The sequence below is a fragment of the Manis javanica genome, chromosome 4 (genome assembly GCF_040802235.1).
Source record: "Manis javanica isolate MJ-LG chromosome 4, MJ_LKY, whole genome shotgun sequence".
NCBI classification, from domain to species: domain Eukaryota; kingdom Metazoa; phylum Chordata; class Mammalia; order Pholidota; family Manidae; genus Manis; species Manis javanica.
The window spans coordinates 45,988,420-46,006,095 of NC_133159.1; the positions used below are offsets into that span (position 1 = coordinate 45,988,420).

The 17,676-nt window shown below is 44.6% G+C and overlaps 1 protein-coding gene across 5 annotated transcripts in view; it reads right to left on the minus strand.

Annotated features, from left to right (window-relative positions):
* Positions 1-17,676, minus strand: part of C8B (complement C8 beta chain) — a 49,659-nt gene that overhangs the window by 24,229 nt on the left and 7,754 nt on the right. For all 5 annotated transcript variants that reach the window (XM_037021973.2, XM_037021972.2, XM_017668891.3 and 2 more), the window contains exons 3-9: positions 16,194-16,335; positions 13,936-14,077; positions 11,338-11,470; positions 9,031-9,228; positions 5,590-5,830; positions 3,467-3,595; positions 1,048-1,211 (exon numbers count right to left, since the gene is read on the minus strand). In XM_037021973.2, the coding sequence (XP_036877868.1) occupies positions 1,048-1,211; positions 3,467-3,595; positions 5,590-5,830; positions 9,031-9,228; positions 11,338-11,470; positions 13,936-14,077; positions 16,194-16,335 (1,149 nt within the window). The remainder of the gene's footprint in view (positions 1-1,047; positions 1,212-3,466; positions 3,596-5,589; positions 5,831-9,030; positions 9,229-11,337; positions 11,471-13,935; positions 14,078-16,193; positions 16,336-17,676) is intronic.

The window sequence follows — 17,676 nt, forward strand, 5'->3', positions numbered from 1 at the left end:
CACTGTTGAAATTGCCAGGGTTGGGAACTTCAGAGCCTCCCATCAGAGCTCTAGCCCCTCAACTTCCCTCTTTGGCTACAAAAATAAATCTCTGGGGGGTGGACACTGGGCCACCAATGACTGTACAGACACTGGCAAGAAGAGCACGGTGTTAGATGCAACATGGACAACTGTGCTGAAGTCCGCACAGGCAAGTACCTTCCACTGCTGATATGCGTGACAGCCCTGTTCTGGCAAACGTCCTTTTAGTTTAAAACTGCTCTTGTTTGGGTGACAGGTGGTTGGGATCATAATTTTTTTATTCACCAAACCACATGAAAGTCTAGAGGGGAGGGAGGGGGATCAAAGTCTCAGGTCCAAACCTAATTGGTACTTTTGAGCAGCCACAGATAGATGCAACCTCTGTGACCTTGATTTTTATCTACCCAAAATGGAGATAAATTAAATATAAACATGCTTATACTTAATTTGCAGACATGTGAAGATTAAATGAAATACCATTCCTAAAGCCCCTGACAGATTGTCATGGGTATAGTAGGTGCCCCAAATGTGTTAGTGATTACCATGATATAGTATCCTGTCCTGTGAGCTAGTTATGTCTGCATGTGCCTCACTATTGAGCATAGACTGCATTTTTCCTCTTTGCATCTTCCTGTTTTCTTCCAGTGTCTCAGTTCTTGCCACATTAGCAACTATTGGTTGTTGGGTGAATGAATGTTTAAAAGAATAAGTAACTAAATGAGTGATTCTCTGAAGAAATGGAAACACTAGTAATTTAAATGGCTAGAATTAGAAATTGATGGTCAATTTCCTTTAGCAACTTAGGAGCCCAAGTGAGAGAAGTCGGGGTCTCTAGCCAGTGCTGAACAGTATATATAATGTAATTGGTTCATTACAGATCTATTTTCCCCTATAATGGGTGTGACTCAAGAGTAGAGTAGGGTCTATATCTTACTGAGCTCTGCATCCCATACCTGGCTCATAGTAGCCCCTCATAATCTATTTTCTGAGTAGAGAAAAGGAGACAGAACAGGGGCTCAGCTGTACCTTAATTTTGATGATGTCTGGGTTGTACTGCACGGCGTCCCCCCACTCCTGCATCAGGTCTGCTGTGGGCAGGTCCTTATATGCCAGGGCAGTAATGTACTCACTTGCTCCTCCTCGCACAAGGACCACCAAGTCCTCCACCATAGTGTTTCTGTTGTTTCTTTCTGGAATTGGCAAAGAGACCTGGCATGTTAGGGGATCCACTTTCGCACTTTGGGATTTACTGCAACCTAACTACCAACTTGGTTACCACAGTATTCACTGAGCTTGTCCTGGAGATGCAGGTAGACAAGACATAGGCCTGCTTGCAAGGCAGTCATGGTGCTGGGGCAAAGAGGCAATTCACCCAATCGTATATGACCCAAGGTGGGGGCAGGGCAAGGGAGGGACATTTATTTTCAGCATCTATAAATACTGAGACATTAATTGAGTCTATAGGATATGGAAAGCTGTTAGATACATATATATAAAAATACAGATTCATAGATCATAGATATGTAGATTATTGATCATTTATGTATTAATGACTAAGTGTTATATGTGTTTTAACTCACTTAATCTTCATTATGAAATAGGAACTATATTATTCTAATGTTGCAGATAAGCAATCTTAGGCACTAGGGGTAAAGGAATTTACCCAGATAGCCCTGCCTAAGCTCTAAGCTACATCACTTTTTTGTGTGGGATGACAAAGGTAGGAAAATTTATAAAGACTGTGCTCTGCATGTGACATTTTGACTTGTCATGGAGTTTTCTAGAAAGCCTGCCATCGTATCAGTGAGTCATTCCCATTCTAATTTGTCCGTGTGCCCAGTGCGAAAAGAACCGGTGTCAAGTGACTCCTCAGCTCTGAGTCTGCAACACCTGAGCATCATAATAAGAGAGCCTTGTGTACTGCTGGTAGGAATGTACATTGGTACAACATTTTAGAAAACAGCTTGCTGTTATCTTGTCTAGAAAAAGGAACATGCTTTGAAACCCAATAATTTGACTTCTAGGTCAAGTCCCTGGGGAAACACTCGCATGTGTGCATGAGATGACTGTGTAAGAATGTTCACAGCAGCACTGATGATAATTACTTGAAAAAGGAAATAACCCAAATTCAAAAGAATAGACAAAACTTGTATTCATACAATAAAATACCATGCAGCAATACAAATGAACGAACTGTAGTTACACAGAAAAAAATGATGTTGAATTAAAAATAAAGAACTGACAAGAATATATTCTGTTCATGAAAAGTTCAAAAACAAGGAACACCAAGCCATAATGGTCAGTGACACATATGGGTGGTAAAACTATTAAGAAAGGAAGGACATGTTTAACACGGCAATCAGGATGGTGGTATTTCCAAAAGGGAGGAGGTATTGTGGTTGGCTAGGGTTTCTGGAGGGCTGGGCAGTGGGCTGTCTGGTGACCTGGATGGGCGGTCTCTGCAAGTCTTCTTTAAAGGGTACTTATGTCTTATGTATGACTTTCCCTTGGGGTGCATCTTCTAATACAGCCCCAGCGAAATGAACAAATAAACAATATGAACCACACATTGGTCTCAAGTCCAAGGAATTGTTTTAGACCAGTAGTTAAATTCGTTTTTTGTTTCGTTTCAGCTGTGAAACTCTTTCTTCATATATGATCCCAGACACAGGCTTGGTAAGCAGAACAGATGAGGGAGAGGGGCTCATGGGGCAGAAGGGGTTGGGGATTGGAGCCTCTTTCCCCTAATCCACTGGCTAAGAGAGTCCCAACACCCTTGTATGGCTCCCAAGCTCCCTGCTCCTGGACACTTGGCTCTATGTCCTGGCCTCCCATCTGGCCTCTCCTGCCATGTGGGCTCTGCTACATGATCTGTGGCATTGCCTGCTCCTCTAGCCCATTGATTCCGGGACAGACTTGTCTCCTCACTTGTCTCCCCAACCTCCTCCACCTGCCTCGGATGCAGCATCCTACCTCTAGCCAGGCCAATTCCCAGACCTTGGAGTAATTTCCATTGTTAGATTTTTTTTCCTGACTAAAACACTACCTTGATACTTTATTCCTTGAGTGGCCGTTCAAATGATCCCTTCTTTGGGAAGCCTGCCCTGGTGCTTCAGCCTGGGCTTGCTGCTTCTCAGTGATTTGTCAGTGGTTCTGTCGCTGTCTGCCTTCTGCATGTGAGCACCATGAGGGAAGGAACCAAGTTTCATTCATTTTTGTAGACCCAGTACATAATAGGAGGTAGGTAAATTTTATTCAATGGATGATTTACTCAGTGTTATTCAATGAATGATTATTATTTTTATTCTAAGGCCTTAGTTGAAATCCAGTGTTTAGCTTAAAGAAAGACTGGGTTTTGTAGTGCTAGAAAAGGAAGGAAGATAAGCATATAAATATCTCTTATAATTTTTGTAATAGTAAGTATTACAATGCCCCTGCCCCTCACCTTTTATTTCCTTCAGGATACCCTGGCATGAGCCCACTGACACACCCAGTGAGACGTAGACCGCTTTGATGGCAGCACCGATTTTAAAACCATTCATAGCACAGGAACGGACATCCTTGAGAGAGTAATCTGGAAAGCAAGGAAAGAGGTCATGATTTAAAGACAATCCACCCTGTCCCTCTTCCTGTGATTGATTCCAGAGACCTCCAGCCCTTCCTATAAAGGAAGTGCCGGCCTGAAGACAAGAAATGTAGTCAGCTACTGGCACCAGGGCAGAGAGCTCATGAGGCCAGCACTGACTTCCCCTTCTAGCTTCCTCAAAGGCTCTGAGAGGTTTTTGCTGCCCTCCAAAGAGGGGAATGCTCAGAGTCATTTTTTAAAAATGTGGTTCCTTATCAAGTCTCTAGGATAGAGCCAGTGAGTAAAGGCTGCTGCGATCTGCCCACCTTCCCCTCACAATTTCTTTTCTAAGTTTTGATAGAGTAGAAAGAGCTTGTCAATTGATTGTGGCAATATGTATAAAGGATCTGATATAGTACATGGCAAAGAGAGGGCACAATTTCCCTTATTTCTTTTCCACTTTTGGATTATTTCCTACTTGTTCCTCTCAAATTCCCCCCAGGGCATCCCTCTCTCCTGGCCTGGCTGAAATCTCTGGTGTGACTTGCAAGCACCTTTCTATAGTGCTTTGAAGCACGTGTAAGGGGAAGAGAGCAGCAATTTTGACCACTGGGATTGTCTAGCAATGCTGGTGCAGATCGGTTTTCCCCAAAGCATGTTCTTTAAAACACGAATCCCATGATAAATAACTCTTATAATTATTGTAATAGTAAGTATTACAAGAAAAAGGGGCTTCTTTGGTCAAGTAAGTGTAACCAATGTTGTATCAAAAGAAGAGGAGAGGTGGTTTAATGTCAGTATGCTTGTGAAACTCTAAAAGTAGGGTCTTTTTTGTTTCTCCAGCTTCTTTGATCACAGTGGCCTTCTGTAGAAGGCAGTTTGAGGAAAAATGAAAAGCACTTTTGAAACCACTGGTATGGAGGAAGGTACCCTTGATCTTGGCAAGACTGAGGCCACACTGCCAAAAATTTACATTATATACTATGTGTCCTCTTGCAAGGACCCTGGACTTAAGCCAAGCCCTGGCTCTGCCACTGTAAACTGAATGACCTAGGACAGATCACTTAACCTGACAAGGGTCACATGGCAACAAAGAATCCCGGGCTGGGCAGCAGGAATCACACATTGCATGTGATTGACTTGCACTTGATCACAACTGGGAAGACCTGCAGTATCTGCGTGGAGAATGGATGTAGAGGAGGAATGGAAGCTAATTAGCTTGGAGGCTACGGTGATAGTCCGTGACCTTGCTCCTTGAGTGTGGTTTATGGGTTAGCAACACTGACATCATATCAAAGCTCATTAGAAATGTAGGATATTGGGTCTCACCTCAAACTTACTGAATCAGATCAACCTCTTACAAGATTCTCAGATAATTCACATTCACATTAAATATTGAAAAGCCCTGGTCCTTGGGTGAGAGTAAGACAGTAACCATAAAGACAGAGAGGAAATGTAACTTTGGGGTAGGGCTGATGGGACTTGCTAACAGACAGGAAGGAAAGAGAAATAATCAAGGTCAACTCCTAGATTTTTGGTGTGAGCCACTGGTTGGACGGTGGAACCATTCTGAGATGTGGTTGACTATGGAAGAATATATTTGGGAAAGAAAATCAAGAATTTTCTTTTGGGGCATGTTAAGGTTGTGATGGTTGTTAGATATTCACATGGAGATATCAAGGAGGCATTTTGATATAAGCTCGTGGGTGCAAAGAAGAGGTCCAGGATGGGTATATGCACTGGGAGTTATCTGCATGCTGAAGGCATTTAAAACCATGTGGGTGCTACTGTCTAGAGAGAGCAGCTGTAAAAGACGACTGCCTAGACAGAGGGTTGGGCAGAGGAAGGCCAACATTAACAAATTAAAAAGAGGAGGAGGAATCTGCAAATGGAGCTATGGGAGGAAAAGTAGGAGCATTACCTCCAACTCTTCCCCCACTGACAATAGAAACATCTCCCCATCAACTCACACAGTTCACGGGTGCCCCATCAGGAAATCGTACCTGCTCTCTCCATGGCCTCTTTGTTCATGATGAGTGTATATTCATAAATGCCCCCGAGCACGGCCTCTGTGATGTAGTGCGTCCCGAAATCGCGGAAGAGATCTCTGTACTCGCCGTAGCCGTACTCCACAGGCAGCTGCTTGACTCTCTGAAGGAACTCATAATGAAGCATAAGGCTTCTGGGTTTCAGCTTGTAATGTGCCACTTCAAGGTCGGAGCGCGCATGCAGAAATGAGCTTTTCTAAATGAAATACCAACATGGGAAAACCAGACCTTTAAAGTTAGGAATCTGGAACGAGAAGATGAACTTTCCAAATGCCATCCAATGTTCTTGGCTTGGGGTCATCACTCTTATGATTCCTTCAGGATACTTGAGGGGAGACGGCCTCGTTGGCAAGCTTTCATTTCTCATAAATATTCCAATGTCCTTTCAGCTTGGAAGAACTTGCTCTTTAACTCACCTCTTTACAGTAGCAAATAAGGAATGAGAAGAGTAGGTAACCAGAAACGGACGTGTGGGTGCTCTTGGGCCGCTCAGATGGGATATGGGGTTTGCTGACTGACCTGAAAAGGCAACTTCTTTGCTTATGTTTTTCTAAAGAAAAGCCATGCAAGAAAGAGTAAAAATGGTGCTTTAGGAAGGCTAGACACTGAAGTGTATGGCAAGAGTCAACACACTACAGCCTGCACACCAAATCCAGTGCCTGGTTTTGCAAATGGAGTTTTATTGGAATGCAGCCACACCTATTTGCTTATGCATTGTCCACAGCTGCTGTCACACTGCAGTGGCAGAGCTAAGTAGTTGCAACAGAGACCTTTTGGCCCTGCATAACCTAAAATACTTAATATGTGGCCCTTTACAGAAAAGGTGTGGTGATGCTTAGAAAAATAGTGATGCTAGATGAGGTGCAGGTATCCAGGAGGAATTTATACAGCCTGGGATGAGAGGCTCCTCTACTGGGGCAGGAACAGAAGGACAGGGGAAAGGGTGGGATATGTCCATGGGGTACATTCTGCCCCAGTCTTGAGCAACTCCAGCCAGCTTGACCAGTCAGCTCTGCAAAGCTGTGCCAGCTCCGGCTGTGCCCACCACCAGGCTCCTCGCACTGTCCCCTGCGTTGCCCTTGCCCCATTCTCATCCTGCCTCGGTGACTCGTCTCTCTCCTTATCCTTCCCTATGCTTCCAACTGAAGCAGTCACTCAATGCTCTGTTTGTGATTTTTCTGAATATTTTAGGTTTCGTCTCCTGTGTGGGTTTAATAAAAGCTTCCCCACTGAGCTCCCTTCTTCCTCTAGCCTGCCTTCAATGCTCCAGCTAGAGTCGCTGTCCGAAAACTGACACTATCACAGCTTCAAACAAAACCCCGCCTTGGCTCTGTTGCCTCCAGAATAAAATCAATTGCCTTACTCTGAAAGTAACTTCATACACTGTCCTCCAACAGCCTCTCCGGCTTAAATGCCTACAACCTTGAAGTTTTCCTCCCCCCACCTTACTGTTTCCACCACCCACACCGTACATCAGCATTCTTCTAACTTCTCACTGCTCCCAAATTTCTCATTCTCTTTCATAATATAATTTTGCCCATGCTGTTCGTCCCTTCTGTCTGAAATGATTTTCCCTCCCTTTCTGCTGATGTACACCTATTTATATTTTAAATTCAGTTAAGCTGTTACTGCCTATGCAGTACCGTTCTTGAATTTCCTTGACACACGTCCCATTTTCCAGGACTGCATGGCACTTTGTATTTTCTTTATAGTGAATCTTAGGCTGTATTACAACGGCTATAAGAACTTTAGAATAAATTACCTATGTAGAGGTTTACCTCTCTTGCTAGACTATGAGCTTGAAGCCAAGAATCATGTTATATTTGTCTTTAGGTCCCAAGTCTTAGGGTAGTGCCTAGCAACAAGCATTCTGTACCTGGCTATTTGAATCAGGAGGTGGGAGGGAGTAAGAGGGAAAGGAGAAAGAGAAAGGGTGAATGGGTGTTGCCCTGTGTTTTCTCCCCTAATAAGGTAGGCTCCTTTTAACCAGGCATATCCTTCATTGCTTTATTTCAGTCTTAAGCACCTACTAAATGTCATCCTAAATCTAAAGATTCTGCCTCCAGGTTCTTATAGAAGATGGGCAAAAATAACCAGAAACAGTAACAGTCTAATGACTGTTCACAACTCTGTTTCTTCTGGTTGATATTTTTCCAGGAGACACCATTCAGAGCCCCTCACCATTTTTTTTCTCCTGTGAATCACTGTGGACACCTTGATCTCCTCTGTGTCCCCTCAGATTAATTTTCTGTTACATCACACCCATGTTGAAGACTCCCAGTGATTAGAGAGTAAAACTCACCCCCCCACACACTCAGGAGGCCAAGGGCCCTCACCTCTGCCTGCCCCCTGCTCCTCCGACGTCATAACCTATTACTTCCCCGTCCAATGACTCCTCTTCCACCCAGTCAAGGATGTTGACCTCATGGGCCATAGAGAGCCAGTGATATGATTAGATTAGTATTGCAGAAACATTTTCCTGGCAGCACATAAATGTGAAGAGTCAAGTCGGGAGACAGGAGGCCCTTTAGGACATCCTAGCAGGAGATGGAGGGCCTGGGCTAGTTAGGATGCAATGCAAATTTGATGAAGAAACAAGTACTGGAGAGTGATAAGGAAGGACTTGGTGGCCAGCAATTGTGGAAGTGACGAGAGAGCCAAGTAAAATTCTGAAACTCTTAGCCCAGAAAAGTAGAAGGAAAGAATCTATTTAAAACAGAAAATTTAGGAGGAAGAGTTTGCTTTGGAGCTCGGTGAGGCCTCCGGGGGACGATGCCCAAGAGTGGGCGGCTCAGGCCAGAGCTCAACGGGAAGGCCTGAAGCAGGGATGAAGGCACGTGGCTTGTCTTTGCCAGGGGCTGGGAGGCAGGAGAGGTCATCTGGCACGGCTGTACAGTAAGAAAAGATGGCCACAAAGTAAGTTAAAAAACAGGTGGGGATATTAGAACCCAGGGAGGAAATTGATATGAAGTAGAAAACAAGCAGGGGACACAGGCATGTCACCGTGTGGCCAGCCCCACCAGATGCCCCAAGAAGTCAGAGAAGAGGTCTTTGCTGACAGTCTAGAGGGGAATTTCAGCTGAACATTTAGGAAAGAAGTCAGATTGCTAAGGGCTGAAAAGTTTTCAGACATAACTTAGTCTGAACAAGCAACAATCTCAAGCTTCATGAAAAACAAGGGGGAAAAAACTTAATAGGAAATGAATGAAAATAATTTTAAAAGACCACCTTTCTAAAAAGTAAGTTAATGTAAGACCAAGCTATTTTTTGTGAATTTTCAAAACAGAAATATAAATGGTTGCTAGAACTAGTGATAATGTAGAATAGAGACACGTTTGTGGGCACAAAAATTCAAATGAATACATATGAATTAAAAGAGTGGCAAAGGGTACTTACAGTATGAGAAAATCGCTTGATCCTGCTTAGAAAATGTTTGGCGTTACCACTTGCACTATTAATGCCAAGTTCAAATATTCCAGGAATTTTAAAACCAAAGCTGGAACTAGACATGCTAGTTTCTCTCTGTGTAATATTATGTTCAAAATCTGAGTACGACTCATATTCTGTCAGTGCAAATTCATATTTTCCTTGGGTCTAAGGAAGAAAAAAGAAAATGTTTCTTATTTAATTTGACTCACATCAGTACAAGTCAACAGACTCCCACCGTACACTTCCTATGTGCCAGGCACTTGAATAGGTACTCTGGATACAGAAAAGTCAGGACCAACTGCATCCCCATCTCCAGGGCCCCTGACCCACCAGGAGAGACGGATATATTCAGTACTGTGGGTGATACTCAGAGGTAGGTGCTTGACTTGGATTTTAACTGGCATATATGTAGAACATTCTGGGCTGTGGATTTGGCTTAAGTAAAGTCATGGAGGAGGGAAGGTGCAGGATGTTTTCTAGAAACTGCAGGGATACTAGTGCAGTTGTATCAGAAGATGCAAAAGTGAGGGGAAGGCAGTGATGTGAAAGAGTGTACTGGTATCAAAATGTTCAGGTTTCTGGATTACTTGCTCTGAAATTTGGACTTGATCCAAACATGAGCCAACAGAGGAAGTAGCCAAGGAGATCAGTGCAGGACTGCACAGTGGCTGGACGGAAAGGGATGAACTTGGGTCAGAAAGGCAGGCCAATGAGGAGGCTGTAAAAGAGCACAAGTGAGCCCTGCTGAGGGTCTGGTCCAAGGCAGTGCAGTGGGGACAAAGTGAAGGGCAGGAGTGTGCCTTCCAGGAAAACTGAAGAGCTGTCTGCTCAACAATCAGTGCTCATCGTTCTGCGCAGGGAAGCTGCCAAGGGTACTTACTGCCTTGGTGGCCTTGGAGTTACAGGTCCCAAATTGTCTCTACCCGACTCCCACTGGATTTTAGATGCCTACAGTTCCTGTAACACCTTGGCTGCTGAGGAGGGGAAGTGGATGTAAGGCTGCCTGCGGTGGAATGATGCACCACTGCCATTTTCCAGTTGGGAACTTTGAACAACTGATGTAGCCTGTCTATGCCTCAGTTTCTTCATGTGTAAAATGGAGCTCATGACTGTTCCTCCCATTGGGCTTGTCCTGAGGATTGAATTTATGTGGATAAACACTGTACAGTGCCTAGCGCAGCACTTACACACTGGCTCTGGAGAGAGGAGACCACGCAGTCTTTCCTGCCTGGGTTAGGAGCTATTTTAACCAGGATGATAAATCGCTGCTCTGAGATAATCCCTTGAAAATAGAGGCTCTGGGGCTAGCACTGGATACCAGGGGGAGGGCAATGGAGATGTGTTTTTCCACAGGCTCATTTTTACTCTTTTACCCAGTAACTATGTGCAGGGGAAGGGGAGTAGGAAGAAGAGAAGGAAGGGAGGTAGTAGCTTTAACTTTCAGGTCTGCATCCTTTAAAAAGTGAAAACTACCATCAAGATTATCTAGTCCAGGCCTCTCATTTTACAGATGAGGAAACTGAGGCCCAGAGTGGAAAAAGAACTTCAGCTAAAGTAAAACTGGGACCTGTGGCAAAGCCAGGCATGGGACCCATATCTTCCCTCGGGTCGCAAGTGTGCATGTCAGGCAGTAACAGTCTATTCTAACCCCACTCTCTCTGTGAGATTGTTTGTAAGTTTGTTAATAATAATATTCATAGAGCATTTTGTAACTTAAAATGCTTAGAAAAATGCCTGGTTCTAATAGGCAAGGACTTAGTAGTAACAAGGGTTAGCAATTCCTGAAGAGTCACCATTAAAGCAGGTAATATATAAGCAGGTATGTATTACTTCATTCATCCTCTCCCTGCAGGGTAGAAACCTGATAACTCCCAATTTAAAGATCAGAAAACAGAGGCTCAGAGGGTGTTCATGCTCAGAGATGATGCATGCAGGACTACATAGATGGTGACCTGCAGGGCCACCAAGCCCACAAGACTCCAAGTCCTAAGCTCTATTTCTATCTTCATGGTAGCTTTTTATATTATTGTTAGAGTAATTCACTACTACAACTGCTGCAGTCACTGTATGCATACAGCATGTCAGCCTCACCACTACGTCTTGAGGAAGGAACTGCCATTTTGCCATGGAGGGACTGGAGCTCAGAGAGGGAAAGTGATGCCCCAAGGTTACCCAGCTGGCAGGCTGCAGGCCCTGCCCTTGAACCCCTGCTAGCTGGCTCCTCGCTCAGTGCTCCCTCCACTGCCTTGCCATGGCTTTCTGGCAGTCCCATACCTGCGGGGTGTAACTCTCCACGTTGTACGGCTTCCTAAACCTTGTGTTCAGTATGTAGTGGGGGGAGCATCCCCCGGCGTAGTACCTGTGGTCGAGAACTGGGCCCTCCAAACGGTTCGTGAACAAATTTATCCTGCAGGGAGGGCATGGAGACGGGGCAGAGGTTAGGGTGATCAGGTTATGCTGACTGGCAGACCCCACCGAATGAAATCAAAACTCCTTACTATAGCACTGAAGACCCTTAAACCGTGAGCCAAAGCCACTTCCCGGCTTCCTCTCTGGCTAACCACACTCACTTCCCTAGCCCCCTTCCATTTGGAGATGCTTGCTCTCCTCCAGGCCACTTTGCTCCTTCGCTTTGGTGTAAGTGCTGGTCCCCATGCCCAGAAGGCCCTTCCAGACATTCACTGTTTTATCTTGCTTGTTTTTCAAGATTGAGGTCTGCTGTGACTCGTGGGAAGCCCTCACTGACACCTGTGGTACTCAGCTGGGTGGGAGGTTTTCATAAGACCCTGTGCTGCCAGCCTCATGCATTTATCATTCTACTGTTACGTTGCCTTACACGAATGGCTAGCATAAAAGGTAAGAACACGGACTCTGGAGACAGATGCCTGGGGTCAAAACTCTGTTCTGCCATTAGTTGTGTGACGTTGGGCAAACCAGTTAGCCTCTCTGTACCTTGGTCTCCTCATCTGTAAAACGGGGACCAGGAATATACTTGCCTCATGAGGTTGTTGTGAAGATTACATGTGCCCATGTTTGTTAAGTGTTTACAAGACCACTTGGTCTGTGATAAATGTTTGCATTATTTATGTTGTCTGTTGCCCCCACTAGATTGTGTGCTCTTTGCAGGTGATGTTTTCCTTCTTAATTTCTGAATGCCCTCCATCACAAGCCACTGAACCAATGATCACTTACAGAGGATTTAAGTGGAAACAGACCCAGGAGTGGGTGGTCCCTGCGTCACCTTATTTAGTGTCCTCGAAGCCCTGGGCAGTGGTTATCATCACACCCATCTAGAAGGCTGAGAATCCTGTTACTGACTCCTATGGCAGGCCTCCATTCTTGACCAGCTCTGACCACTACTGAAAGTTCTTTTAGTTGCAAGGAGCTCTATCTCCTTCCAGCTCTCATACACTGGGCTCAGGTTCTCTTCCTAACAGAACTGTCTTAAGGCACTCTTTCTTCTGACAGTTCCACGTATCACAATAATGTATATTTATTTATTTTACTTTGCCAATAAAATGCAGGACTTAGTTTGTGAAGGTGCTGTTGAATTCAGTTTGTACATATTAGCTTATTTACCCGTTAGGAGGATTAATCTTTATGAGATGGGTATTATTATTATTACTATTATGCCCATTTTACAGATGAGGAAAAGCAAGGCATGGAGAGAGTAACTGACATGCCCAAGGCCTCACTGCCAGCAACAACTGGCGGGCCAGTATTCCAAGTCTGACGATCTGGTTCAAGAACAGAGTCTGCACACATCCCACCATATGAGCTGTGCTCACTTACTAGTTTATTACAGTCACATTGGCTTATTTGATCCTCACAGAGCTTGAGAGAAGGGTTGTTGACCGCCTTCTGTGGATGACAGAACTAAAGCACCACCGCGATAAGTGCCTCACCTGTGGCCCTGTGGTCACCGGGCTGTCCTTCTGCCCCTCATACAGCGACCAGTCAGTCCCTACTGACAGGCTTGGATGTCTGCTCTGTTATCCTCTTACAGCTGTGTGACCTCTGGGAACTCTCTTAATTTTTCCAGGCCTCAGTTTCCTCATCAAGTAAGTAGGGATTATAAGAACAAATTTATGAGGTGGTTTTGAGAGGCGGTGCTTCCCACATAAGGATTCTCTCTTAAGAACAACCTTTAAGGATTAAGATTTGATTTTTGTTTAGGAAGAAGATGGATTCCATTTAGGTTCACCATTCTCCTGTCATACTACATCACATATGATGACTTTTAATACATGTGAGGCAGGCGCTCACTCTTCCTCTTGGAAGCTGGGAGGCTGCAGAATATGGCAGAGGGCAGGGCGAACACCAGCCCAGTTCTGCCCCTTCTGACCTTGTTCCTCTGACCTCGCCAGAGGACCAGACCAACTCCGAGCTTCCTTGGAAGCCTGAAACACAGACTGACTGCTGACCCATCCTAGAAAGTCAGTCCTTCACTAAGTACTTAGGCGCCTCACCTCTGGCCAGTCCCTATGCTGGGGTCTAGGGACACAGAAACAGATAAAAACCTCCCTTAAGAGCTGTCAATAGGATTCAGAGGTAATGCTTAGAAAGCATCTCGCACAGTCACAGAGTAGGTGTTAAATGAATATTCACCCTCCGCTCTGGTGAGGAGCCCTCGTGGGCTCTCTGTGCAGCTGTCTGTGATGTTCCTAACTCAGCCCTCATGGCCACATCTGCCCACAGCTGGGACCTGCTCCTGGAGCTCTCTGGACCTGTCCTCAGAGAGCAGCCACAAGCATCCACTCACACTAGGCTTTTTTCAGAAAGGACAAAAGGAGGAACTCTGTTTATATCAGCCCCCTTCCTCTCTCTTCTCAAGAATTACATTTAACTTCATGCCTTCCCATGTACACTTACCCACTGGCCAGACTGCCAATTGCCCAGTATTGGTCCATTTCATGCTGACATTTTTTATAAACCCTCCTACAATTTGCCTCATCTGACTGGTCTCCACAGTCGTTGTCCCCATTGCAAAGAAGTCTGCGGTTTACACACCTCCCTGGGATGGAGAAAGGGACAGTCACATAGCTATCAAGAGGGGAGCTAACACAGTATGAGCACCTACTATGTGCCAGACACTTTGCTGGGCTTTTAACATTCTGTTACAATTAGTCCTCATTTATTATTAGCATGTGTCAGTAATGGCATTAACACCTTATTCCCCCAGAGGTCCATGTTGCATTCCTGAATACACTTTGCGGGGAGGACATTAAGAGTAGAGAAAGGGAAAGTGCCCACTAGGCAGAAGTTGAAGTGGCCAGATAGGAGGAAGTCCCGACTCCTGTCCCTTAGGCTGGCAAGGGGACGTGGGTTTGGTGGGTCCTGCAAGTAGCACTAGTTGAGTGGCCTTCCACTAGCCTGCCTACTTCAGTTTACTCCTAGGGAAGTCATCATACTTACCCTCTAGGGTTGCTGGGATTTAAATGAGGAAGTAGAACAAAACTGACTCATTGTAAGTGCTGGATAAGTTACTATTATCCTGTTTTGATGGGCCAAATGCACACAGCAGGATTGGAGCCTGTAACTTTCTAATCACACATTCTTTCTTCTAAACCACACTGCCTTCAACATCATAGCCATTGGGACTATTTTTAGAGTAAAAAAATATTTGGACTATATGCTTAAATTTATTTGCAGCCATTTTGCCTCTTTAATCCCTTTGCTCTCCCTTGACTCTCCTTATATTCTTGAGGGATAAAGCCCGTAAGACAGGCACCCTGTTTCCTTAGATATCTCTAGTCATTTTTAACCAATGTTCTTGGGGGCATTAAAGGCCGAAGAATATCTGGTCTTCAAGTGTTTCTTACAAAGCACTTACACTGAGGCCTGTCTGACTAACTATTACTGCTTTCGCCAGAATCATGGAACGCTGGCCATAATGAGTCCACAGAGAAACTGTTAAAGTCTTTTAGATTTACTGGATAGAATTTTGCATTTGCAATAAGCCCCAGAAATTGCTCTAAGAATTCTAACTCTTTCTTGAAAGATCCCGAAGCACAGTCCAGAAGGGTACAGTGAATGCAGACATTGTAACTACCATCTAGATAATTTGGATCAGAATACTCCTATTTTTGCTGGAGACTTAGATAAATAGGGAGGCATATGTTTGCTTCAGTTAGATGAATGCGTTGAAAAGACAAGTGTTTCTGAGGTCGGTGGCTGAAGATGATTCATTTGTGTGCCCCTTCCTCCCTCCCTCCCTCCCTCCCTCCCTCCCTCCCTCCCTTCCTCCCTTCCTTCCTTCCTCCCTTCCTCCCTTCCTCCCTTCCTCCCTTCCTCCCTTCCTTCCTTCCTTCCTTCCTTCCTTCCTTCCTTCCTTCCTTCCTTCCTTCCTTCCTTCCTTCCTTCCTTCCTTCCTTCCTTCCCTCTCTGCCTGTCCATCTATCTGTCCTTCTTTTTTTCCTTCCTTTAATTGAAAGTTGTTTTTAAGTGACTACATCAGGCATTAAGGGTTATGTCAGACTTGGTGATGTACAAACGTGAATGACAGGGACTATCTCTTCAAAGATTTTTCAAGATACATGATGCTAACCACCCTAGTTAACTGTTGTAGGCTTTGCACATTGTTCTTAGCCCCAAGCCTCTGAGAGAGGCCCCAGAGCTTACAATCTGCAAAGAGTTTTCATATCCATTGTTATCACTTGATGCTTACAGCAAACTTGTAAGGTTGTAACATCACTTCTGATTTTTCTGTTGAGAGCACCAACATGCAGAAACATTAAGTGACTACTCCTCGGTCACAAATCAAAATAAGACTTGTTTCAAGATTTCTGATTCTAGGACACATACTTTTGCTGTCCTTAATATCAGTGAATGTCATCTGAATTCCCAAATTTCTAATTGCAAGCTCTTCCATTTACCTGCTGTAGGATGGGAAAGTAATGACTCCAATTCTCAATTTCTTAATTTGTAAAATGGGGATAATATTAACACTTACTTTAGAGGGTTGTTTTTATGAAATATTACATGTAAAAAGAGGTCAAAGAGGACAAAGAGGCCCCCAGACCTGCCACATGACCCTAATCTTGAGCACTAGGCACTGGCCAGGCCCCCGTCCTCATACGCCATCACCTCATTTGCTAGCTTTCCCCTCCCACCCCTGCATCCATTTATACCTGTCTGTGCACACACAAAGCCTTCACATCGCACTTGGCTTCTGCATGGTCTGTTGGTAACACAGTCTTCAGCTTCCTTGTCAGAGAAGTCACATGGTTCCCCATAGAACTGAGAGGGCTGGAGCAGGGAGGCGTGTCTGTACTGCAGCAGAGAGGAGCATGGTGAACCAAGGGCAGAGCCTCCGGGGTCTTGGTAGCTGAGCGAGGCCCTGAAGGATCTATCTTGGGGTCTGCCTGACTATCTCAACGAGACTGTGAACTCTCTGAGGGCACGGACTTTGTTTTTGATCTCTGCATCTACAGTGATCAGTAAAGATATGCTAAATGTGGGAAAAGCTTGGGCTTTGGAGTCAAAAGGTAGTAAACAGATTGATGCAGTCAGTGCAGTAGAACAAAACCACAATCTCTCAGCTCCATTACTCCAGTGGATTGATTCAAGTATTCTCATTTACTCAGTATTCTATACATGAAAAAGCATGCACTTTGGAGTCCCAATTAACTGTGATACTTTCTGGTTATGGACATTGGCAAGTTACTAAACCTTTGTGGTCTCAGTGTTCTAATATACAAAAAAGGGATAATGAATTACCTAAATGTACAGTTATGGAGTTTCCATTATATTTATAATATATCTGAGATCTCATTACGTTGTCTGGCACATAGCAAGCACTCGATTTCTTGTACTTTTTTCTTTTTTATTGCTAATAATTTTTAGCAGTCAGTATTTCTTTCTTTACCTTCCTGTTTACTCTAGAAATATTGCTTGATTTTCCAAAATATTGATTAAGCCACCCAGTGTTGAAAAAGGTAGGTGTTATTTATGCTTGTTTGTTTGTAATCATAATTGTGCCCTCCAGCCTGCCCTCAAGGAGGTCTCAGGTGGTGGTGGTGGTGACGGTAGGCACCAAACATGAAGAGCTGGCAGGAGGAGGGTAGAGAAGAGTAATCCGGGTGGAAGAAACTGCTAAACTGCTGTAGCAAAGCTGAGAGACGAAAGAGACTGTATCTTGTTCTAGGAAATAAAAAAATTCATCATGGCCAGAGAGAAGAGTACAGAAGGGAGGGTGATAAGAGCTGGAGAGAAACACAACCAGTAGCAGGTAAGGCAGGGCCTTCAAGGCCTTAGTAAGATTAGATTGAATGCTTTATTATGGAGCAATGAGAAACCACTGCAGGGAAAGAAAGTGATCGGATTTGGGTGGCTTCCAAATGCTGGTGACAGTCAAGATTGTGTTGCAGCAAAGGAGGCAAACCAGGATAATGGCCCCTTTGCAGAATGACAGGTTAAGCAGCCATAATTATCACTTGTATGGCATTGGAAATCCAAAAAGAAGAGACAACCATTCGCTTATGTTCCTTTGCATTTTCCAGAAGGTCTGTCTTCCCAGTAGACAGTCTGGCAGGACAGGGATGAGGTCTACAAACAACATTGCTGGAAACCCCAGGCACCAATGTCAAAATGGGTTTCAGGGGCATGGAAATG